Below are 25,634 nucleotides of genomic sequence, written 5' to 3'. Positions count from 1 at the left end.
CCCTTATTCAGATCATTGATAATGGTATTAAATGGGGCTGGCCCCAATCCTGAGCCCTGGGGAACACCACTGGCTGCCAGCTGGATTTAGTTCCATTCACCACCACTCTCTGGGCCAGTCTTTTACCCAGTGAGCAGTGCACCCACCCAAGCTGTGAGCAGCCAGTTTCTCTAGGAAAATGTTGTAGGAAATGTTGCTTCTGGCCTTGCTGAGGTTGTGTGAGCCACAGGTTCCTGGTGGCTCTCTCAGCTCCACCTCAAGTTCCCCCAGTTTGGGAAGCCTCCCTGTGCATGATGCTGGAGTGCTCCGCTGCCAGTTTTGCTGGCACTAGAGCCACTCACCTTGGCAACTGATGGAGGCATGGAGAACCCTGTAGCTTTGCTTGGTGTGGAATTGGTTAAATCCTTTGCTTCTGTGTTTGATCTCTGTGGTACGTCCTTGCTGCATACTGCAGTGCAGTATGGAGGCACTTGGGTGAGCTGTGTATGAGCTAACACAGATGCTGAAAGCTGTACAACCACATCAGAAATGCACAAGTGATTTACTCCTTTGAGGAGCAATTGCAGTTCGGTCTGGGAGGAGCCAGGGACTACCTTTTTTAAATTGTTTTCAGTGTATGTGCTAGCTTGTTTACAGCTATCTGGGACTCTGTCACAACACAGTTCACAGTGTGGATATAACTTTTAATTTAGAATTCATTATCTGCTCTGAAATAAGGATGTTCATTTTTGGCTATTAAAGAACACTAGCCGCATCTGAGCAACCTAATCTAGGCTCTGCTTTTCAGAACACTAGGATAATTCTTGGATATGCCAGATATAGTAATTAAGAAATACTATATTAATATCTAGAAAAACGGGGCCATCATATCAGTACTAAAAAATCATGACATTACTAAAAGTTGGAGGCATCCTGGAAGATGCCTTTTAAATAGTGGCTGTTTCAAAGAATGAGGCAGTGTAGTATTCTGGCAGTATTGGTGCTGCTTGAAAAATTCTTAATTACCTCCTTGGGGCTTGAGTATCATTCTCAGTTTTTAAAGATCAAGAAAAACCAGCACAGGAGAAATTTAAATGAAAGTAAAAGTCCTTCCTGCCTTTCTTCCTTCCGTCCTGCCTTTCTTCTCTCCTTCCCTCCCTTTTTTTTGTTCCTGTTATAATTCTTGGGCATGTTCTGTTATTTATTAATTTAATACTATATGCTTGAGGCTTTTCAAGATAGAGGTTGTTCTGAGTAGTACTTGAAGGAAAAAAATTTCCAATCCTATGCACCTTGTGACAGAGTGGTTTCCAGATTATTTTGTTGGAAAAAATGTGAAAATATGTTTGCATAACCTGAAAAGTGGGATATGTAAGTTCAGGTGTTCAAGGCTCTGCCCTGATGTTTCATTCCTTAGGAAGGTATTTCTCACACCTGAGATGAGTGCCTGGATTTTCAGGTTATTTGTTGGTGTTGGCTGGGTCTGTCCCCTCAACCTCCTGAAATTTTCTTCTGAAACTCTGGAGGTTACTGAGTTTGCAAGATTTGGATTTGATAAATTGTCGTTCTCTTACAAAGACTCCTGGCAAAAGAATCCAGTGAACTCTAGACTTGGAAGAAAAGATTTTAGGGCTTAAAACATTAATTTTAGTTACAATAAATTGTAGTTTCTAAAAGATGTAGTTTTGTTGATGTGGTGCCACATAATATAAGCCACAACCAAAACTGAAGGAGATAGTAAAGCAACTAGGAGCTCATTGGAAATGACTATCCAGTTGCTGTACTTTCAGCTTATTGCTTGTTGCATTCCATTAAAATATAAAGATTTTTGAAGTTTCAAACCCATGTGCAGAATAGATGTATTTTATCCTTAGGCTGGTATAGGCCTTTCAAAGGATGGAGTGCAGTACTACCCAGGGAACCTTGAAGAGTCTCTGGCTGGATTTTCGAGAGTGCTCAGAATCTGCTGAAAATACTTAATGTGGTGGAGAGAGAAGGGAGGAAAATGACTATTGTGCTGCTTAGTCAAAATGACAAACAGCATATAACACATTGCAGTTTTTATGTGTTCTTTGGCGAGAACAGCTCATTCTCATCTGAAAAGGCTTATTCTGAATAAAACCCTAAGATACATTAGAGGCATAGATGTTTTCACTGCATTGCATGATGAACTGTAAATACGCCCAGTCGACATTGTGAAGCATCCTCAAAGTAAACTCTCTGTGTGTTGAGGTGAAAATTCAGCCCAAAGGGTTTTAATTTACAGCCAGCTCTGCAATATTGCATTTGCTGTGGACTTGGATTAACAATGCCAAACGTGACTGTGTAGTGTAATAAAAATTAAATTGAAAAATGGTGTACTGAATGGTTTTGATTTTCAGTTCCTATTCAGTGACATCTGTCTTACTGCTAATTTTTCATGAAATGGCTGGGACATTGTTTCTGTATTTTTTATTTTCATGTCATTTGAATAGGTCTGTAACTAACAATGACTGAGTCATTACTAATAATTCCCTAAGTTATTTACTTTGTGAAGTGGAAGACATTTGTTTTTCTTTTACATCACTAAATGCCTGCTTCTGTATCCTAATGATACTCAGCACTTAAAGAAACTCTTCAGCTTGTTTATGTGATTCTTTCCCTTTTTTTGAGTCCTCTGTATGTGGAAGTTTGATCTGCGGTTCTCTGTCCAGTACACTGTCAAATGGCTGATGTTGGTTTTGGGGAGAGTAGTGCTGCTGGGAGACTGTCTGGACATAATGTGGGTTGTGCTAAATTTGTCAGTAAGTCAATGACAGTATTTCCTTACAATCTTTCAGCTCTTCTTAAATTGAATCTTCTAATAATCATATAGCAGATAAATATTTGAGCAGGATTTCAGGTCTGTCCTGCCGTCCAGGAACTATCATCAGGAGTCTTTAGAAGGTGGGTTTCATGTTGAAGCAAAGGTCCTTCTGTCAGCAGGTGGGAGCAGGGGAGAGCAGACATGTTCCTGGAGAGCAGCGTGGTTTGCTGGCACACGCGGTCAGCGGTGTGGGTGAGCAGTCCCTGGTCACTGCTGGGATCACAGCTGTGAGGTGACAGTCCAGAGGGGCCCACTGTGCCCCCAAGTTTGACACACTTAAAGATGAGAGCACGTGCACTGGTAGTGTGGAACACCACCCCAGAATGATAAACACTTTTGGAGGGTCACGTGTAGGAAGCTGCTGCTGACTTACAAATTTCTAGCTTGCTTGTGCCAGCCAGCTTTCCTTCCATAATTCTTCTGGTGAACTCCTCATCCTGTTCCAGTTTTGCTAGGTCCTGAATGAGCAAGAAAATGGAGCCCTCTGAGTCTGACAGAATGGATCTGAGTGATATTCAGTGGATGCTCCTTCGAGCTGAAATGGCTCACCTTGTATCCTACAATAAACACAAACTCATGGGCTGTGCATTGAAGTATTAGAGCAACGTGCAAATAACAGTGATCATATACTACATCAAATACACATTTTGTGCAGTGGGCAATTAGTGTTCCATAAAGAAATTAGATGATACACAGTCATATGTATTTGTCAGAGAGGAGTAGAAAACATCTGCTGCTGTATGAGTGTTGATTAGACCCAAAGGGGGATCTTAGTTTCATTCTTTTTTAATGGTCCAATAGCTAAAATGATTCTTTCTCCATTACTTAAATGCATTTGGAAATAGCTCCCCACAGTGCCAGAAGTGGTTTAATTACATCTGATATGGTTAAAAGAGGTCTCTAGCTTTGTCTGATACAGCTTCCTCTATCTGAGAGTAAGTGTGCTCGCTGATTACTCCTGCTGTCGTCTCCTTTGCCTGGCGCATGCCTGGTGATTTCACAGTGAGGCTGTGGCTCAAGAGCTCAGTGTGACACGTCCCTCAGGGAGCTGGATGCACCTTGGCATTGTGCTGTAGTGCACTGCCAGTCTTGTGTCTCACCCTCTCTTGTCCTGCTTGGTGTGGAGCCCTGGGAGATATTGCACAGGCAGAAGCATGTTGCCCTCGTGTTACAGATGGGGACACTGAACATACGGCAGCAGTGGGGCTTTCCCAGAATAAAAACTCAGTAGCAAGATTGGGGGAGGAATTATCTTTCCTTTATCTTCCATTTCTACTTTTCTTTCCTCTAAAGAAGATTATCTTATTTCTCTTGTATTGCTGTTTGTCTGTTTAGAAGAAATCTACATTGGGATAATGAGAACTATGCATATGTAGACAAGAAAAAAATGAAATCACTGTACTTTCTTCACAATGTGTTGGAGTCGGAAGGAATTTTCTTGACATACCTGTAAGAAGTGTTCCAGGATCAATACAGCTTTAGAAACCAGAATAGCTGTTGTTCAAAATGTTCCCTATGTGGATTCTCATTGCTCTAATAATTATATTATTAAGCCTGAATAGTTCCTCTCCACAGAGAGGCTATTTAAGGTCTTTGCCTCTACCCAGCCACCACCTTCATCGTGATATCTATTGGATTTAGAAAGATTTACCTGTCTTTAATTTTAGTTGAAATTATTCAAATGAAGAAACTGTAGACATATCTTCCTTATGTAACCAGGCAGAACACCCTCGTTTTATGGATACCAAACTGTCAGTGAAGGAATTTGATGTTTGAGTGCTCTGGTCAAATTTTATTACAGAAGGCTTGTAGAAATGAGAATTCTCCATGAAACTTCCGGAGAAGCACTTGTTCCCTTCTTTCTGCAAAATGTAACATTAGCATACATGTTTCATGAGAGACAGATAATTTAAATACTTCTCTGGCAAAGACCCAGATTTTTTGAATTTGAAACAAATGGTATGATTTACATGCATGCTTCCTGTTTTAGGCAATCAGCAACCAGTCTGAAAATCACATATTTCTGTTCACATTTTACCCATATTTTAATTGAAAATGTTTCATGGGAGAAAAGCAGGCTTACAAGTGTGTCCACAGACAATGCTCTATGTGGTGCTTCAGTCCCCAGTGGAGATTGCTTTTGCTGAAATTGTTGCTAACAGGCATTCTAGCAGGTGAAGTGGAATAATTAAAATGGCAACTTCAGCCACATATTAAAAAAATATGAAAAGGATGGTGAAAGCCCTTTCCTGCAATGGTTTGTTACGGATGTCACAGCACCTGAACAGCTCTTTGTTCAATAAAAATGCTTTACATCTTATTCTCCCAGCCTTCACTTTGTGAGTTAAACACCAGACAGCCTCCTGGCAAACAGATTTGTATGTTTTGATGTGATTTTCGTATCCACAAAAGGTGTTAGTAAACTTTTCGGTGGGGTTCTGTCAACACAATCTTTCTTTAGCAGTTAATCTGATCTACTTCAGCTGTGTTCTCTTTAGTTACATTTTTAAATGACACGTGGGAGCAAATTAGATTAAGCTTGTTTTCTTTGTTGAAAAATGGAAGGCACAAAATCCAAGACCTGTAGTATCTTGAATTACCTCAGGACCTGTTTCTGTCATGCTTAAGCAAATCTGCTGTAAGAGTGTGGCTGCATCAGTGGTATCTCTCTTAACCAGCACTGGCTTTGAAATTAGAAATGGAAGTGCTTTTAAACACACTTGTTTTTTATTTCATTATCAAAATGCTTGGGATGGGAAGCGATTTGCTCTTTTTCTGAATAGCTGGAGAGTAACATTTGCTAAATTCTAGCTTTTGGTTATCCTTTTTCTCTTGAAGCTTTTTTTGTTAAGTTGTAACCACCTAGGAAACAGTAGTTGTCACAATGTAATTGAATATTGGGGATTCATTTAAGCTCCGCAGGTTGAATGCACAGGTTGAAATTCGATGTGAGACTATCATTCATCTTCCTTTAAAAAACAAAAGGAATAAAACAAAAAAAAAAACCCCAAACCACATAAACCCTGTGATACCAAATCTTCTGTACATCTGAATTATGTTTTAAAAAGCAGAACTTTGTCTATTCTATGCAGTAACTAGATTTTTCCTATGTTATTTCTGGCAATAAACTTATCCCTGTCTTTCTGTGAGTTCATAATATGCCTGCATCTTAGAGAAGAGAGAAGAAAAAGACAAGGGAAACAGTTTTTGTCTTAATTGGTAAATCAACTACAGTGTTTTCAATATCTGTATCTAGCATGAAAACAGCCATTAAAATTGCAGATTTTGCTGTCCATTTTGTTTCTAGGAACTGACAAACGTACAATTTGCAATCCTATATAATTATAATCTGGTTCTAGAGAACTGTAATTTCTACCAATATCTAGAAATATATCATTTGAGCATAAATTTTCAGTACACAATGTGCAGGGATTAGTGGCGCAACCTTAATGAGAATCACACTGCTTAATTCCTTGGATAATATGCTGATACTGTGTCCTTTATGAATTTTGAGAGGTCAAATGTACTGAAAATCTGTAGCAGTATATGAATGGCAAAGGATGCTCATGGCTTTCTATGAGAGCTGTCCTTCAGTTTATAACACATGGTACCCTATTTGCTTAAACATTGGCACATGGTGAAAAAGAAAAAGAAAATGCTTAACTCAAATAAGAACAGTTTAGGAAAAGAGTAGATGGGGTAAATGATGAGATCTTTTTTTCATCTAATGCCTTTGGATATTTTATTACAGTCACAGATGACAGCTGCTTGCCATTTTATGAAAAACAAATACTTAGAGTTGACACCCTTTTTAAAAAAATCTAATTGTCTTATGCATGCTTTATTTTAAAGACAAGGTTGCTCTTTTTACATGAAAAATATTTGTGGAAGTCCTAGGAGTTTTCAAAACAATCATGAAAATCATCTTGTTGCGCCTTTTTTTTTTTTTTTAAATTTTTTTATTCTTCCTTTGTTACTGTTGGATGAAACTGGTGAATATTTGACAAGCAGTTTAGAAAACAAAGAGAAAAATGAATTTTTTTTTTAATCAGCCTTTTATTTTGATGTTCACCATTTCACATGCTATAAGCTTTTATTGTGCAAGTACTTAGCCTTTTGAGCAGGCCTAGATGGCAATATTTATGTCCAGCAATAATAAGTTATATTAGTCAGTTCAGGATCAGAACCGTAAAAATTAGGTGGTGTACATATATCAAACCCTATTTTCATTCTTCTTCAAAGACAGTGAAAATGGTGTTCTAGAGTCTCAAATGTCTTGCCTGGGGGACTGATTTTGTCTCTCAGACAGTACCACTCAGGCTATTCATGTGATGATGTTTTGAAGCCCAGAACAGTAATTTGAAAAAGACAGTTGCAGTTAGAAATAGGAATTAGTTGGGTCATGATCATTAGCTCTTAATTTTTCAGTAATTTGATAACTGTGTCAGCTATAAGCTGTATACTGCAGAGGAGATTTTCAGCTGGAAATCCAAAGCTTTTTGGGGACACCGATCCCTCTGAAACTGTGAGTGTGTGTGCTGTTTGGCTCCTCGGCCTCAGCCTTTCCCACAATTCTCATTTCTTGCTGGCAGCACACATGCTTGCGTGTCTTACGCATCTTGTAGAGCAAATTTTATGTCAAGGAAGGAAGAATTGCTATATGAATTAACTGCCCAACGCTGAAGGAATCCAGGATTTGTGTCATACCAGTCAATGACAATAATTTTCCAGACTGTATTAAACAAAAAGTAGTAGCTTTCCAGATTTTCTCTCCTAGGTTATTTTTAAAAAATATATATACATATTTCTATGTGTATACTGAAATATTTGGAAATAATGTCTTGTCAGGTTGTGTGTTGAGAGGTCAAGCTGGATGGAGCAGATAATGTTTTACTTTTCTCAAGTTATCACACTTCTTACTAATTAAATGCTTTTTCAGTTTGCCTTTTGTATATCACTGTAACAAGGCATTTCACCTCTTTGTAGTGCCATCACTATAAAGTGTTGAGAGAGTAATCCAGAGTAATTATTAGAACAAATAATAATTTCATTGGAGGCAGTTTGAGAGAACCAGATGAAGAGAACTTATTAACTTTAATCAATTAGAGATTGTCTTACCTGAGTATTTTGGATGTCTTATTTGCTGAAATATTGATAGCATATACTGTACCTGGAACAACACTGGAGAAAATCCTGATGTGTGCCTTCCTGCCTGTGTTTTCCATGCCCTACTTTCTGCAGTTTCTGGTACTGCCCTTGTGAGCTGAGCATTTGTCAAGTGCTGCATTTGCCATGAGATTCTAATTGAAGATTTGATTAAAAACTTTTGGCTTAACACATTAGCTTGATAGTTGATTTGAACTTAAAACTTTAGATTCCAGGTGGATTTATGTGTTCGCAGTTCATATCAAGGCAGATAATTCTAGCTGCTGGAATCTTTCTTGCATCAAGAAAGAGTGTCACAACGCTGGAAGCTAAAGTTTTTGTGGGAGGAAGTATCAGAAATGGGGCCAAAAATCACAGGGAAGATTTCCATTAAGTATTTGTAGTTTTCTCCCTGGACAGGTCCTGTTTTGGATTGTATTTTGTGAACAATTTTGATGATGGAAATAGGAGACTCAAACAGCTGGAATCTTTCATTTGTGTGGCACAAGAGCTGACACTTGTTTGTACTGTCGAATACCACTTCTTCCAGTACACTTGCTTAGGAAAAAGGTAAATGATTGCAAAATGTAACAAAAATATTTCCAGGATAGTCAAGAAATATAGTCAGGACTCTGATGATTTATAAATGCATATGGAACTAAAAATATTGCAATAACAAATATCTGACCTGTTTTAAATTTGATGAATTTATTTCTAATATTTAAAGCTGATCTGCTAAACCAGGTATATAAATTCAAGCTGGTGAGCATGGTTAATGTTTATGAAAAGCAAAGGTGATTAAATTTTATGCAGTGTACATACCTCAGCATGCAACAAGAAGAGGTATGTTGCATAACAGTGTTGAGACCGTTATTTGATGTGACACTTCCAAGTATTTGTAAATGTAGGGAATGCATTTTACTGTTGAAAGGACTACATTTTCTTCAACTTGAAACAGAAAAAAAGAATGCCAGCATATCTGGGGTTAAATAAAGTATGGTCAGAGTATAGAAATATGAGTTTGATGGGACAAGTTAGATTAGTTCCTAGATGTGTCAAAAAGTAGCATTTGTTCCTTTTCCTAATAGAACCTATGATATGTGATTCTATAGACTATTACTGCGTGTTGTGCTTTTCCCCTTCTGCTTATTTTATCTCTACAATTATTTTTACCAGAGAAAGTCAGAAGCTGACACAGGCTGAAGTTTGCCTGTGGTAGTTCAGCCTCCTTGACTGGGAGTTACACGCAGATGTGGAGAAAACCAGTTAATGTAACAAAAAGAAAGAAAAGCTGATATGCCTTATAATAATGCATGCTTTTCTCCTCCACCCTTAGAGAACAGAGATAATTTTACCAACTGTGTGTTAGAGCTGTTGCACTTCGCTTGCCAGTAGTCTGACTTCTGCTGCCTCCCTTGCAATGTGACCTTCTTCCAACACAGTGCCTGGCCTTAATAGCATCTTTGACAGGGAGTTTTTTTGTCAGAGAGAGGCAAAAGGTATATCACAGAACCATAGAATGGTTTGTGTTGGAAGGGACCTTCAAAGGACGAACTAGCAAATAGGCTAGAAAATGGGTTTTCAATGTAACAAAGAAGGCGTTGCATGAATCTTGTTTTGGTATGATTTTGAGCACTTCTGTAGCAGAGGACAGTGCCACTGAAGGAATCCTGAGCAGTTCAAGGATACTAACCTTTCTTACACAAAGATAAAGAAATTAACTCTCCCTAAAAGCTTATGAAACCTAAAACCTAATGAAACAGGGTCAGCTAAACCTTTCACATGGCATTTAAGAGTTCTTTGGAGGAAGACTCAACTCCATTGCTCTTCCCTTTTTCAGTGAATACAAAACCCTTCTGTCTTTCTTTGGGTGAAGTATATATCAGTTTGTAAATTCCCCTTAAAAGAGCAAAGTCTGGTCCCCTAGGCTTCTCGAGGTCAGTTTGGTTTTTTGCAACCTTAAGCAACTGAAGGGGCCACCGTATTTGCCTTTGCTGTAAACTCCCAAAAGGAGGACTGCCTTAGGTAGAGGGACCTGCTTTATGTAACAATCCTTAATACTTGTTATGAGTAAAGCTTCCATGTTGGTTTTCTGCCACTGCTTCTCAGTAGCTGTTTGCTTCACAGCTGCATGAAACTCTCTGACCATGTTGTAAAGATTCTCCGCTGCTTCCTAGGTCTTGAGAGTGGATTCCATTTACCCACACTTGGTTGCACCCAGAAGCAAAGGAAAGAGATTAGCTTAGTTTTGAAATGTACAATGCTCTTCAGGTTGTTTACTCACAAGATCATGTTTTCAGAGAAAACTTATAAATTAAAAAAGATTAAATATGTAAGTTGTTTTGAAAGTATCTTTAAATACTGTAGACATCAGTCTACCAGGATGGAAAACTTATGTCTCATTAAAAAAAAGGGCGAGGAGGAGGAAAGTCAACATCCCAGCCTTATTGTTACTATGTTTTCTAAGACTGTGTTAATACCTGGAGGACTGAATCTGAAAAAGAGTCTCTTTTTGTGGAGGCACAATTGTGAAAACAACTCTTTGTCTTTAGGAGTTTATAATTAAAAATCCCAACCTGGAGGGATTTATACTTTTGCATCTTTTTATGCAGTGTGAAATTAGTGGGAACATTTTCCTGAAGTTGAATTCATGGGTTTGGGGATTCAGGGCCCAGGTATGAAGATCAGAGTGTATGGAATACCTCATCTGCATAGAGTGCTGGTAGAAATAATGACTTAATTGTCATTATTGAGTACAAAATCTAGGCCAAATGGTGTTTGTTACTCTTGCCAGCCATCAACATCTTCCCAGTCTTGAAATTCATATCATGTAGTTCGGCACCAAGATCTGACAAACTCATTTTCCACTGAAAATGCTGTCCAGGATTGTCAGAATTTGCTACTTGTATGGAAGATATTACAGAGAATGAGTTCAAAATGAAAAATCTGCTTTCCTCAGTTCCAGCAAAAGAGTACTAGGTTGGATTATGAAGATAGTATGTGTGGGGGGAAAATGTGACAAAATATTTTGTTTCATGGTTAGTATTTATCATGAAATGACACATCTTCCCTTAGAAACTGTATTCCATAGAAACTGTAAAACCACCTGTAAAAAGGAAAAGGGAGCTTGACTGTTTCAATTCACTAACACCTCCATCAGAGTTACAATTCTTACTGTATTTTTCTTCAGTTTTGATTTTTAAAGCAGCTAAGGGAAACTAGATACTCTTTTGCCTTCACATTCTGAATAAATTGATAGCTTGATTTTATTATTCCTTTAAAAGTCCAGTGAATACAACTCTATCTTTTTCCTGTTCTGTCCTAAACGCATAGGTAGGCAGTGGGATCTATTAATTCTTTGCTGCATTACTGAATTACCTCAAAAATAACCCATTTCAGCAGCAGCATATTTGATATACATATTTGTGCCTGTGTTTGCATGCAGGGAGAAGCCTCACCGAACACCTGCAGCACTGACCCTATCGTTGGGATCAGTGTTTTGTTTGTTAAACACTTCACAGTTACAATTACTATTATTTTAAAGGCCAACATTGTTTCTAGTTTAATTACTGTACCTGTAAGGCTTCATTCTTGCTTCACAAAGGTGTTTCCAAGAGGAGTTAAAACTTGTTTGTTAATCTCATTTTGCAGGTGTCTTGAAAGGTTGCACTGTTTGATGTGAAATAGGTCCAGTATGCTGCCAGCTAGACAAAACCATGTTTCATAGAGCAGGTATAGGAGAGGGAGGGCAAGGAGCCAGCAGTCATCTTATACAGGTTTTCTCTTCATTGCAATGGCTCACAGTGTTTTCCATGTCAGAAATACAGGCGTATGTTCTAGGTGACAACTTTTACCAGTGCAGCAGTGGAGTTGAGAGAATCCTTGTGGTCCGGGTGGAGAACTCCTGTTTTGCAGTGTGTGTGTGTGTGTGTGTGTAAATGCAGTCTCCTTACCCAGACAATACTTTTCCCTAGTTTCTGCTCATTTAATTTATTGTTTGTGGTGGTTGGATGCTTTGTACATTAATGGGTTGAGTTTGTTTGTGCATATACTTTACCATTTTAATGACTGAGATTGGCTGAATTTTGGTACTGAGAGGTAAATCTGGCTGCAAGGGCTGGATCTTTCCTGTGGCTGGCAGCGATGTGTTTTCAATAAAGGCACTTCCTGAAAGTCATGCCATTTGTCATCTGGATCCATCTGCATTGCAGGTAGTGTATCTCCAGGTCACGGTCGGTTTTTTTCCTTCCAAATTTGCTCCTATTCAGGCACTTCTCATCAAACTACTTTAAATACAATTTTAGCATATGTCACCCAAATGCTATTGTGTGGTTCTGCTCCATCATTCATATTTACTGAATTCACTTCTCTCTTTTGGGACATAGATTCTTTCTCTGACATTGTAATCAGAATTTGTGTGTGTTGAGGGAGGGCAAGAAACACCCCAGCCATCCACTCTTCCTTTAGGTGTTATTTTCATTGCCTGCACTTTACTGCTGTATGCTATCTTATTCAGTTCTGGGTAATTGCAGAGAAGGAATCTGTACAAATATTAGTTCACCTGATCTTTCCAGGGCAATAGTGGCAGCCCTGTAGTTCAGTTATTTAAAACATGCAATGTGCTTTAGGGAATAGTTTTGCTTTTCATCTCAGTAGATCTTTTCCTGGCTTCTTACCATCTTACTGAAAGCTGTCAGCCTAGACATTTTAGATGCTAAGCTGAAGTTTCTTTTTCACAGTGACTACAGTTTTGTTCTAATTTAACTCAAAGCTGTATCTCATTACTACAAAGCATATCTGAAGTATCTGCAGAGCTCTTATTGTTCCCTTCAACACTGAGAGTTTCTTGGGCTAGTTGCTCTTGGCCAGTGTCTGCTTTTATATATCCTGTAATATACACATCTTACAATATATTTTTACCTGACTATGATGTTTTTTAAAAACTTGGTCTAAGGGAAATATTTAGAAGACTTGATTTCTACAGTTTCTATTCGTTTCATATACCTAAAGTCATAACAGTTGGAGATCTAGTTTGAAGTACTCTTAATTAAAACAGAGCAAAAATGCTGTTATAGAATCATAGAATGGTTTGGGTTGGAAGGGTCCTTAAAGAGTTTTAGCTTCCCTGCCTTGGACATGGATATCTTCCACTAGACCAGGTTGCTTAAAGTCCCATCCAGCCTGTCCTTGAACACTTTGAGGGATGGGGCATCTGCAACTTCTCTGGGCAACCTGTTCCAGTACCTCACCACCTGCACAAGGAAGAATTTCTTCATGATACCTAATCTAAACCTTCCCTCTTTAAGTTTGAAGCCATTCCCCATTGTCCTGTCCACGTAAAAATTCCCACTCTGGCTTTCCTGTAGGCCCCCTTTAGGTAATGAAAGATGCTATAAGGCCTCCCCTGAGCCTTCTCATGAGACTGAAGAACTCCGATGCTCTCAGCCTTTCCTTACAGGAGAGGTGCTCCAGCCCTCTGATCATCTTCTTGGCCTTCATCTGGACTTTCTCCAACAGATCCACATCCTTCTTATGTTGGAGACATATGTTCTTATGTCCCAGGCCTCGACACAGTACTCCAGGTGGAGTCTCAGAAGTGCTGAGTAGAGTGGGAGAATCACCCCCTTGACCTCCTGTCCACGCTTCTTTTATTGCAGCCCAGGACACATTTGACTTTCTGGACTGAGAGCTCACATTGCCAGGTCACTCTGAGCTTCTTGTGTACCGTTACCCCCAGGTTCTTCTCAGGGTTGCTCTCAATCCATTCTCCACCCAGCCTGTTATTTGTGCTTGGGATTGCCCCAACTCAGGTGCAGGAACTTGCACTTGGCCTTGTTGAATTTTGTGAGGTTTGCACAGCCCCACCTCTCCACCCTGTCAGGGTCCCTCTGGATGTCATCCCTTCCCTCCAGGGTGTTGACTACATTCCACAGCTTTATGTTACCTGCAAACTTACTGAGGGTGCTCTCAGTCCCACTGCCCATGTCGCCAACCAAGAAGTTAAACAGCGCTGGTGCCAATACTGATCCATGGGGAACACCACTCCTCACTGGTCTCTGCTTGGACATTGAATAGTTGGCCCCAGCTCTTTGAGTGCAGTCATCCAGCTGATTCCTTATCTACCAAGCGCTCTATCTGTCAAATCCATGCCTCTCCAGTTTAGGGACGTTGTGCAGGACTGTGTCAAATGCTTTGCAAAACTTCAGGTAGATGATGTCTCTTCCCTTATCTACTAGTGCTGTAGTCCTGTCATAGCAGGCCACCAGATTTGCCAGGCATGATTTACCCTTGTTGGCTGTCACCAGTCATCTACTTATTTTCCATGTCCCTTAGCATAGTTTCCAGGAGAATCTGCTCCATGATTTTGCCAGGTGGAGAGAGATGAGACTGACTGGACTGTAGTTCCTGCATCTTTTTTATTTCATTTTTAAAAATGGATGTAATGTTTCCCCTTTTTCAGTCAGTGGGAACTTCATTGGACTGCCATGACTTCTCAAATAGGATGGATAATAACATAACCACTCCCTCTGCCAGTTCCCTCAGGGCCCATGGACTTCAGGTTCCTTAAGTGATCTTGAACCTGATCTTCTCCTACAGCGGAGTGCTTCATTTTCCCAGTCCCTGCCTTTGCATTCCACAACCCAGGTGGTGTGGTTGGAACACTTGCTGGTGAAGACTAAGTCAAAAAAGTCATTAAGTACCTCAGACTTCTTCATGCCCCTGGTAACTGAGTCTTCCATTTCCTTCTGGAGAGGGCCCACATTTTATCTAGTCTTTGTTTTATTACTCATGGAAGCTTGTGTTGTTGCCCTTGACGTCTCTGGCCAGATTTAATTCTATCAGGGCTTTAGCTTTCCTAACCTGATCTCTGACAATTTTGTGGCCATGCTGAGGATTTGGCTGGAGTTAATCTTAACAATTATCTACATGGAATTAAGAAAAAAAATTATGAATGTGTTGCTGTTGTTACATTTGCTCTCAGTTAATCTGCAGAAGTGTTGCCAGACATAATGAGTGTCATAGATCTTAATGTACAAAGGACATTTAGATAAACCTTACTGAAGCAAATAGGACCAACAACCTTTCAGGAAGGTCTCATTAATTTGCTGATTTTTAAGCTAGTTTACCATCCAGAATTTGAAAAGAAAATAGAGCATTTGGTTCTGTAATTATTTGTGCAACTGCAAATGCAGTCTGTGCTATCAGCCATCTGCCCTGCAGGCATTACTTTTAGTGCCATTTGGATCATCCTCACAGTATGTGATCCTCTGCATCTTCTTCTGTTTCGTGGCTGACTTGGTGCTGATAATTCTCATAGAAATATCTGTGTTCACATTCCTATCTTTTCCCCCCTATTCATTTGCTTTATCCTTTTCAGTCTTTTTAAGGGTCCTCGGAACAGCTGCACAGGCAGAGGAGGCGATGCTGTGTTCCTGGACAGGCATGCTTTCATTTATCAAGTGAGATTCACAGTGAAACACTTTATTCCTCTGAAGCTTCCCATAAAAAAAAATGCAGTCTCTGTTTCTGCAGCAGTTCCTGGTGTCTGTACTTCCCTGGTCAGTTCAGTGGTAACTGGTAGGCAACCAGTAAGAGCAGGCTGTTGCCCTCTCTGCCCTAGGAATATGGCATGGGAGAAATCCTAGAGCTGCTGTTGCTGATGTTGGCGGTAGAAAGGCAAACTAAGATTGAATGTCCTTGGGCTGCTCCTCAATGGCCAGACTTTTGCTTGCTTAGGTGGCCCAGGAAAGGACTTACTCATTTTACCATAAAGATAGTAGCTGCAGGTTTTTTACTCTAAATTGGATGGCTGAGGAACTGCTTTGGGGTCAGAAAGCCTTGATGATTCCTAGCATGAGGGGAGCCCTTGCAGTCTTCCAGAGTGATTTTTTTCATTTTTAAGTCTTTGATTGGGCTGTGTGTCTGATATAATGTTTCTCCCAAGTGGTTGCTGGTGAGCTCAGCTTATGGAGTACATGGGGGAGCAGATCTTATTTTATGTGGGGACTTGCAGGTGCTGGCATTTTAGCCGACTTCACTGGTTAGGAATTCACTGATTTTCACTTGTTTGAAGAACCTAACTGTGTGCCGTTCCCTCTGGAGCATGACTCCAGCCTGCAGGTCCCTGACCCTTTAATGGGCTTTTACAGTAGCATTTCATCAGTGCTGTGGGAAAGCTCGTTCCTAAGGACTCAACAGTAACATTATCCAGAGCAGTTGGGTTTTATGGAACTACAGAGACTTTACAGAGATTACAGAGAAGTGTAATTGGGTGAATATGACAGATGGTATCCAGTAAGCCAAGTGCTATCTCTTTACAGGAATTTTATTTCATGTGTTTTTGGAGACTGTAATGTTCAAATGGCACATTACACCCATTCTTGTGCTTTTGAGTCAGTCATGCTCTAAAAGATCCCAGAACCTGTTTCTCTTGACACAGCAATATGACAGATTTCTTCACAACAGGCATGCATTGGAAAGATCTGAGTGATCTTGAAGATTGGTCTAGTGTATTTTTCTCTCTGTCTGGTTTGATCATCCACTGTTGTTGAGTGGCAATTGACAATATGGAAGAAACAACTCGAGATGAAAATATCTCCTTTAATTTTCCATTGCTTCTGGTTCAGTGTTCTAAATGGGAGGAACATTTTCTTGTCCAATTCCTCATCTTTTTATAATGGAACTGTTTGTCTAAGGAATTTTCCCTAACCGCGTGCATTCACTTTGCTCATGCAAAGGTCCCTGATTTCACATAGGGCTTTTGGGTTCTGATGTTAGCAGTGTATTGTCATGAAGTAGCAAAAAGAGAAAATGCAAGTGGCACTTCTTAAGCAGTGTATGAAAGTAGTGGTAGGATGTGTCTGCTTGTGTGACCAGCTATGCTCATTGGTTGAATTAGTGCTGGGTTGCAGAGATGTGCTAGGTAAGATTTTGGACCTTTGTCCTGGTAAAAATGTTATTGTCGTGGAAAATGTTCCTTTATGAAGCAGTGTCAGGAAGGAACAAAAGCATTGCCTTGTTTGTCAGGCAGAAACAATAGAGCTGCTTTACTGTGTCAGACTTTTTCTTTAAAAAAAATAAACTAAAAATCAGGGACTACATGCATCTTGGACATTCTAATTAAAAACATTTCTTAATTCTTTTTTCATGCAAAGACTTACTGAAATGAAAGCATTTGCATGTTCAAAGTACTTGCTGTGAAATGTGTTATTTGAATTAAGGCTTTTCAGATTTTACTTAAATTGAAATTAGTCCATGTGGAATTACAGTAAAATGTAGCAAGATGTTGACTTGAAGAATCTTCAGCCTTCATCTCAGCAGTAAATTGTGGAGCTTCATGTAATCATGAAGTTTCATCCTTAAAACCTGATAGGTCTTGGGTTTCTCTCTAAATGATTTTTAAGGAATAGAGTATATGAAAAACTGAGAATACTAAAATTTTTGCATGTATTTTTATCTTTGTTATGACATGCAGCATTATAATAAGCCTGGCTATTTTTTTGTAAATTGAATTTAATGTTGAAACTGCTTTAGTAAAATAGATTTTGTGTCTTAAAAAGGTAGTATGAAAAGTAATACTTTGACACAAAGGTGAATGTTCATTTAATGTATTTCCTTTAAGAAAACAGGAGGTGGGATATTAGAATGTGGTGCTGTATTTAAAATTTGAAAATAATACTATCTAAATAAAATGCTTAAGTCTCTGTGTGCCTTGGTCCAGGCTGCTAATATGAATCTTTACCTAAAGAGCTATAAGCTTGACTTCTTAAGCCCAACATCCAGTAAACTCCAGTTGAAGGATTGTTCAAGTTTGGTATAGAAGGATGGATGGGTTTTCCCTGAATAATTATCTGCAAGAAAATATATACAAGCTCTGATTTGCCAACTGGATTTGGACTAGACTGTTACTGCAGAGCTGAAGTGCTGTTTACAATATTATAAATAGTGTAAAATGACTTTCTGTTTTAAATGGGTCAAAGCCATAGCCAAGGTGCGAGGCATGGTGCTTGATCAAATAGGAGTAAAAATGAACCTTACTTGGTCTTCAGGATACTTCAGTGTGCTGTGCAGATTGCTAATATGTATGCATGCTCTTCAATAATTCAATTTTCATAAATTATAAAGTTGTATTTCTCTATTAAGACTGACAGAGTTTCATGCTGCTCCTGGGATTTTCTAGCATCACATCAAACATGTAGGCAGAATTGTTCTAACAGCCTCTCTGTGAGATTATTTCCTGCCATCTTTCCTGCCATTTCTTGTCAGGTTTTCATCTGTTCTGGGACTTCATTCTCTGACCATCCCAGTTATCTGGACCTCTGAGCAGCAAAACTATGGCCACTTCCAAAACTGGGCTGGACAGGCTGGGTCCTCACCATGTGCACAACTCTTCCATGGGGGTGAGCAATTTGTGTTTTCCAGTGAAAGAAAAGGGTAGGTTTTCTGGATTTCAGCTCTTTGGCCCTGGAGCAGCTGACAGAATGTGTGGACTGCCAGATGCTGTGGCAGGATGATCTGCTAAATCTTTCTGCGAGGATTCACTGAAGTGTGAGAAAAAGGGTCAGTGGCGCTTGCACACTTCCATCTCAGATTCTTCTGCAGATGTTTTTCAAGGCAGCAAGAGTGAGAGCCTGATGGAATTGCTACGGATATGGAGCTTATATTATTTATTTACTCATTTAGTTATGCATGTATTTAAGCCCTGATGTCTCTTAATGGCGTATCTTGGAAGTCACCCAGTCTCAGGAGAGTTTTTTCTATTCAAAATCAGGGAATGTGAAATGTTGGATGCTAATCAGCAATTCCAAGGTCCACTAGTTCTGCAGAAAATATTGACAAAGTACACAGTCTCTAACTGGAGTGCCCTGTTATTATAGCAGAAGAATATATAGGCTAAATTGAATTCTCTTTGTATTTGGAGTTGCATAAGCATTATTTAGGCATCAGAAAAGGACAGAATTACAGCTTTTCAGTGATACTGGCATTGAGTAACTTCTAAAATAGACAGAGCTGGTGGTAATGAGGCCTTTTTAAAATTACCCTGTGAAGGATTTGGAAGAGTGGTGTGGCTGGCTGGGGGGAGCAAGGCATGCTCATATAAGTCCAGTAACCTTGAGGGGGAGAGGATTGTTGAAGTAACTATTCTGTTGAACCTCGGTGTCAATGAAGAAAGCTGGAGTTCCATTTTAGTTGTTGGATGTGAAGCTTAAATAATGCAATGCTTGTCATTAATGCATATTTGCAACAGAACTGTGAAAACTACACAGAACTTTATAAAATATGAAGTGGGAGAATGAAGGACGTGGAAGCTCCAAATGAGCTTGTCATCTGGTTTTCAAAGCACACTCTTCTTAGTTCAACTTTGATTGCATATATTCAGAGGCTTTAAAAACAGTGTCTTGCAGTAGTAGGGCAGGTGGAGAGGTGTTCTAGCATCACAGCATCCATAATGTTTGGATGGAGTTTCATTCTTTTTTGGCAGTCCCCTGTTGTATCTGATAGTTGCTTTGCATTCGTGGAATGCTGAATCAATGCAAATCACACCATTCCTGTGATTGTGGTTTGCTGTTGTGTTATTTAAACTGCCATGTTTACCATGCCAAGGTTAGGCATAAAGAGAACTGAAGGAGCTGTGCCTCTTTACCTGAACCTGAACTTACCTTGTCATGGCTTCCCAGGGAGCCACAGGTAAGGTTTAGAACCACGCGAAGAACATTTCCCTGCTCCCTTGTTCCGTGTGTTATGCCAGGATAGTATATGCATTGCTGCCTCTGCAGTTCTTCTGTTCTTTATTAGCATCATTACATGGTTTTGGCTTTTTTTCAAGCATTGTCTGAAATGAGAAGGATTTGTTCAGGCCATTAAGCCTGAAACTTTATACTTGGGCGTCTTTTACACAATTGTTTGGCCCCAGATATCCATTAGGGTAGTTTTATTTTCTAGCAGTGCAGCTAATAAGTATTGCAGTTGTAGTGAAGCACTCTTGTGAAAACCTGATACTGTATACCATTGAGGAATGTATGTCTTCTTTTTATAACTTTTTCTGTAATTTATCAAATTAAGAGTGCTTGGAGTAAATCAGAACATTTCTGTGGGGGTGTGGGTTTTTTTCTTTAACTCTTTTTTTTTGTGGACTGTGGGTAATGCATCACCTCTACAAGAGACTGAGGTACTTGAACAGCACAGTTTCATTCTGTGGAACATCAGTGTTTTGTAACAAATAACCCAAATATAAGTTGCAAAAGGCTGATGCTACCAGGAATGCTTAATTACATGTCTCTGATAATGCTGACATTGAAAAGGTGGTATTCTGCATGCCTTTATTAGCTGTCCCATCCAACTCCACTATAATGTTACTGGCTCCTAAAGAGTGTATGTTAATACATGGGATTCACATTTTTTATGAGATTTTCATTGCAATACATTTGGGTTGCATGTAGGTCAGAATCCAGGTTTGTTTCTCCTGGATTTTAATTTTCTTTTTGATTGCTAAGAGGGATTATAAGAGAAGGGACCAACCTTTTATAAAAATGTATTGTAAGAGAAATTGAACTCTACTTGTGAGAGGCTATTGTTTTTGTTCTATAGCACTATTTTCCTTGTAGATGACATATTACTGTTTAAAAGATTTAATTATCTATGTTCAATGTTTAACCAGAGTGTTCTTACAATAGAGACCTTTGTTCTCCTGAAGAATAAAGCGTAGTCAGTGGTTTGATAAAATACTTCACAAAAATAGCTTTCTGATTTCAATGCCAGTCTTTAACATCTAATTAATGAAAATGATTGAATGCACAGGAGCTAATATCCCAACTAGCGACAATTAGCAGAAAGAAATATGGCAGTAAGCAATGCTGTTTATCTTGCTAGCCTCTGAATGCTGAAGTGTGTGGCAATAAGTGTGACTTTTCAGCTATTCAGGAATAAATTATGGTTTTCAGTGTGAAAAAGATTAGACAGTTAATTTTCCAAATGTAATTTTAAATATTGCTGAATTGCGAAGCAGCTCTCTTACACTTCTCATTTTTTCTGTGCTTTATATGCAAATTTTCAATCAAACCCCATTGCTGTGTAAATTGATGTTTTACATCAGAAGGCAGTGGAGAAGAATACAAACTATAGATTGTGGATTTTTTTCTTTCTTTTTGAACTGCCTGAATATATATTTTTATTGAAGTTTGTGTGAGTCACATTTTTTCAATTTTTCATGGACTGCATTTAGATCCTCTGGAGCCAACTTTTGCAGGTTAGGGCAGGCAAACTTCCATGGAACATAGTGGGAGTTTTGTATGGATAACTCCTGGAAGGATTTGCTCCTGTGACTGCTGTTAAGTGTTGTTTTGAGTGATAAATTTGTTCCAATTACGTGCCCTTTGTCTTTGCAGTGTTCTGGATGATGAGGGAAGCAGCCTGCGTCAGCAGAAGCTTGACAGGCAGGTAAGATTTTGGAGGAGGACCTTCTTGCTCTTTGAAGTATAGATCTTGGAGTAATGAAATCACTGACACATGTATTTGGTAATTAATAGGAAGTTGCATCCTCTGAGTGGGGAAATGCAACAGAGAGATCTGTGGAGGTTACAGTTTATTTGGAAGTCTAATTGCCCTCAAAATTTGACTTATGACTGTGGTTTGAGTGACTCTTATTTCCACTGCCTTGGACTCATTTAAGCTGACTTACCATTTATTTGTTACCCCACTGAGGGACCAGAAAGGACAGAAGGTTCTGGCAGCCATGCCAGCCAACAGAGGTTAACCACAAAGTTTTTATGTACTTTGCTTTTCATTCTGTCAATTTAGCCCTTGTGGCTGTAACCTAGTGGCACTATGCACTATGTTGCCTGTTTTGTTACTGTATTACTACATGTCACGGACAAGAAAGAGAGTCAGAACCTCTTCCATGAAATCTGAGGGAATTCTGCCATCAAGGTTTAAAGGGAGTTGAGGTTTCTGTGATTACTTTGATTTTCTTGTCGTCCCCTTCTCAAAAAACTTTGTCATATTTATAGTTAAATCTCATGAGTTTAATTTTATCCTTTGCTATACATTTCTTTTCCCATTGTTTTATCAGCTTGCATGTCTACTAGCATCTCATTTTCCAATTCAAATACCTTCTATTTATGCCATAATCCTGTACTCGATTCTGATTACCTTGGGGTCATGTTGAGGTGTTCAACATAACTCATGAAGCTGAAAGAGTCCCCTCCCCGTTCTTATTCTTCAGTTTTAGTGCATCTCCTTTCTAGAAGCTAAACTATCACTGTGCAGGAGCAAGCAAATGGTAAGGTAATGGATAAGTGAAATTACCAGTTCAGTTATCTAAGACTGTGGAGGAGGGCTCAAAGAGAGCTGCCTATGGTGCCACTGGATGCTGGAGGTTTTGGTTTTCAGCAGGTCTAGCTGAGAAATTTAGGTGTTTAATTAAAGTTCTTCTTTTATAGCTGTTAAATTAGGCTCATGTCCAGTATTATCACTTGATTCTAGTTTGCAATTACCTGCTTTTAATTTACAGAAACTGAAATTGGCATCTCTGCCTTATGCTCTTGCTCACCCTCCCATTGCTTCACAGCCAGTATTCTCACACTGTTGTTTTCCCAAGGGTTTTTTCCAAGCAAGATCTAACAGCTGGTAGACTGCTCAGAAAGATCTATTCTAATTATTTGCTGTTTTCAGCAGAAGATGTTTTAGCAGTGGGTTAGTCGTGGCTTTTTGGAAAGATTTCCTGTTACCAAATATCCCACTCACCAACTGCTGCCACTGTAAAATCGGAGAAGGTGTAAAGGTATCCATCGTTTTTCGTTGTAGGTTGCTACCGTTTGGAGTCCAGTAACAGATGCTTTTCTTTGTGTTTTCTCCAGCGGGCACTGCTAGAGCAGAAGCAGAAAAAAAAGCGCCAGGAGCCACTAATGGTCCAGTCCAATGTGGACAGTCGGACGAGGACACGCAGGACGAAACATTCGGAGGAACAGGCGCCGTTGGTTGAGTCGTATCTTAACAGCAACAGCAGCACCATATACCAGGGTATAAGAATGTCATCTGTAGCTTGTGCATTTACTGCGAGTCACAGCTCTCCCTGCTGATTTTAAGCTAATGAGAGCAAAGGTTCTTGTTTTGCATATTTTAGTAAATAATTGATATCCTTCACTTGTGTTCAGGGATAAAAACAATAGAACTTGCAATTCTAGCATAACAGGAAGGAGCAAGGTAACTAGCTGCCCTTTCAGTGCTGTGGGGAAGGGAGAGTGGGTTGTCCCTTGTGCCATGACTCTTTAAATGTTTTCAGCTTTGGTTCCTATTGAAGCAAAGCTAATGTGTTCCACTCTGTGTATTCCTCTCTACATATCTTTGCTTAAGCCTGACAGTGTTAATGACAAATTTGAAGTCTGTTAACTCATTTCAGCTAAGAGTGAGTATAATAATGTGAAAGATGCCGTATTTCTGCAAGGCCCATTAAAATAGGTGAGTAGGTACAGAAGAACATTTCAAGCTTGAACGATGTCTCCATTTTCTTATTAAAGATTACAGAATCCAGTAGGGACAGAGAAATTTCCAGTATCACACCCATAGGGGAAAAAATTATAATGCCAGTATTGTTAGACTTCAAAGGCTTTAATAATCAGAAATAAATCCTAAGGAAGCCAGGCATTATTTAGTTCTGTGCTCATATGGCCCATGCTTTTTGGCCCCCTGACAAGGTATGTGCATACTTTTCCTCAGGATCTCTATCAATATACTGCATGTGCTGTACTTTTTGTCTGCCCTGTTGTTTCATTTTCAGTTCGCGGTCACATCTTTCAACATTGGAGAAGGTAGGTATTCAGTGGGCTAGCTAATCATGCTTTGAGAAGTTGAGGTTTCAGAGTCTTTTCCCCCCACTTAGCAACTGATGGAAATTTTTGGTTGGTTACAGCTGCAGAGTTGGTTGTTAGAACCTGGAAATTGTACTTTTTAAATGTTGAGGTTTTTGTAATAACAGGCCTTTTTTATCTTGTTTCTGCAAGTAAATAGGATACCGTGATTTCAGAAGGAGAATTATTTTTTACTAAAAGTATTATTTTAATTTTGTTTTTCTAATAAATATTAAAAGCATTAGTGATATTGCCTTCTCTTTACTGTTTCTCAGGGTCTGGGAAGTAATTTTTTAAGATTAAACAAAATTTCTTTCCAGTCCAACCTAAGAATTTAATTTAGCACAAAATTCTAATTAGTTTATTTTTTAATCAGACAAATCAGAAATTTTCCCTCTTTCCTCTTTCACTCAATAGTTTATCAAAGGTACAGAGATGCTCTAAGTAGTATCTTATGGCGTAGAGGTGCTGTGGTTTACTAAACCTCCTGTATTGTCAGTTGAACGAGGTTTTAATTTTCACAAATCAGAGAAAGAGACATTGTCATCCCTTAAATGGTAGCAAATTTCAGAACTGCACTAACTGAGCTAAATTTTGCACCAATTTGCACCAGAGTGGACTTCCTAACTGTAAGTGAGATTTACTGTGCTCTTGAGGTAAAAGTGACCCTTCCTGTAATATTATACCACACCGTTTACTGGAATACTTGGAAATGTATTCTTCTTAAATCAGCTTGTTCTAAATTTGTCTCTCAAACCCTTGCAATATTTTACAAGGTTTCGGGAGACCAGAAAAATATAGTAATGTTTCTCATATTCAACACAAAGTTAGTTAATCCCTTGGGATAGCTCTCCTTGTAATAAAGCACACAGCTAGCAAAAGCCGGCTTAGGAGAATTTAATTACCTAGTGGAGTGTTTTATTGCCTTGTAAAATCCTTTGTTAGGCATGTTGCTTTTGAAAATATTATGGTAACTCCAGAAGTGTCCTTTTTCGGTGTGGTCTTCTCTGGGAATGTGCTTAGTGTCTCAAGTTACCCCGTTTGCATGGTACGTAGTTAGGTTTTGGTGACCATTTCTAACTATGGTGTTCAGCTTCAGGGCTGGCATTTTTTTCCCCTTCAATGACAACATTTGTATGTGGCAGTGTCGGATGCACGAGACAGCTGGGCCGTTTCTAAAGAACTATTCTGCTCTTTTCCGTTCATTTGTTGCTGTTACGGGCATGCTGATTTTAAGTTAAGAATCAACTCTTTGATGGGAGTTGATGATCTGCTGAATGAACTACATTGCTTGGATGAGCATGTTTGTGAAATCAATTCCTGTGCTGCGAATGCTACAGAAAGAACACTTCTTTCCACCTATCATCCTGCTCTACTCTCTTTTTTTTTTTAGCTTGTACTAATTCTATGTAGCACAAAAGTACTTGTTGATTTCAACAAATAATTGGATGCCTGTGTGGAGATATCACTATGGTACTTTGAGCAAAGTAGGTCAGAGATAACATCTCAGCAATTCTGAGATGCTGGGCTTTCTGTGCTGGGAAATTCTCTTTCATACACTGCCACAGCTTATTCTGATGCAGTTATCTGTGCTGCAATGGTTCCCTGATGGACAACTCTGCTCTGGAATAAAAACTCACTAAATTGCAGAAAAATTATCAGAGTGTTAAGTAAAAAGTCAGTAAATTTTGTTCTGGAATAGAACATCAGCCTGGTGAGCTACTTGTGGGCAGATATACCGGAACAGCATATTTAGCTAGTTAAGCTAATTGTAAATTTATATGTATAAAGGAGCCCTTTTGAATCCCTGCAGGGTGACT

At 39.1% G+C, this 25,634-nt stretch overlaps 1 protein-coding gene across 11 annotated transcripts in view; it reads left to right on the top strand.

Annotated features, from left to right (window-relative positions):
• The window catches only part of LOC114069490 (tubby protein-like), a 96,379-nt gene that overhangs the window by 9,237 nt on the left and 61,508 nt on the right, over positions 1-25,634 (top strand). For all 11 annotated transcript variants that reach the window (XM_027906311.1, XM_027906301.1, XM_027906304.1 and 8 more), the window contains exons 2-3: positions 21,355-21,406; positions 22,825-22,987. In XM_027906311.1, the coding sequence (XP_027762112.1) occupies positions 21,355-21,406; positions 22,825-22,987 (215 nt within the window). The remainder of the gene's footprint in view (positions 1-21,354; positions 21,407-22,824; positions 22,988-25,634) is intronic.

The sequence above is a fragment of the Empidonax traillii genome, unplaced genomic scaffold, assembly GCF_003031625.1.
Source record: "Empidonax traillii isolate 1590-97213 ecotype Southwest subspecies unplaced genomic scaffold, ASM303162v1 scaffold1274:size141774, whole genome shotgun sequence".
Classification (NCBI taxonomy): domain Eukaryota; kingdom Metazoa; phylum Chordata; class Aves; order Passeriformes; family Tyrannidae; genus Empidonax; species Empidonax traillii.
The sequence above is the reverse complement of the archived record's forward strand: the minus strand, read 5'-3'. Positions and strand labels throughout refer to the sequence as shown.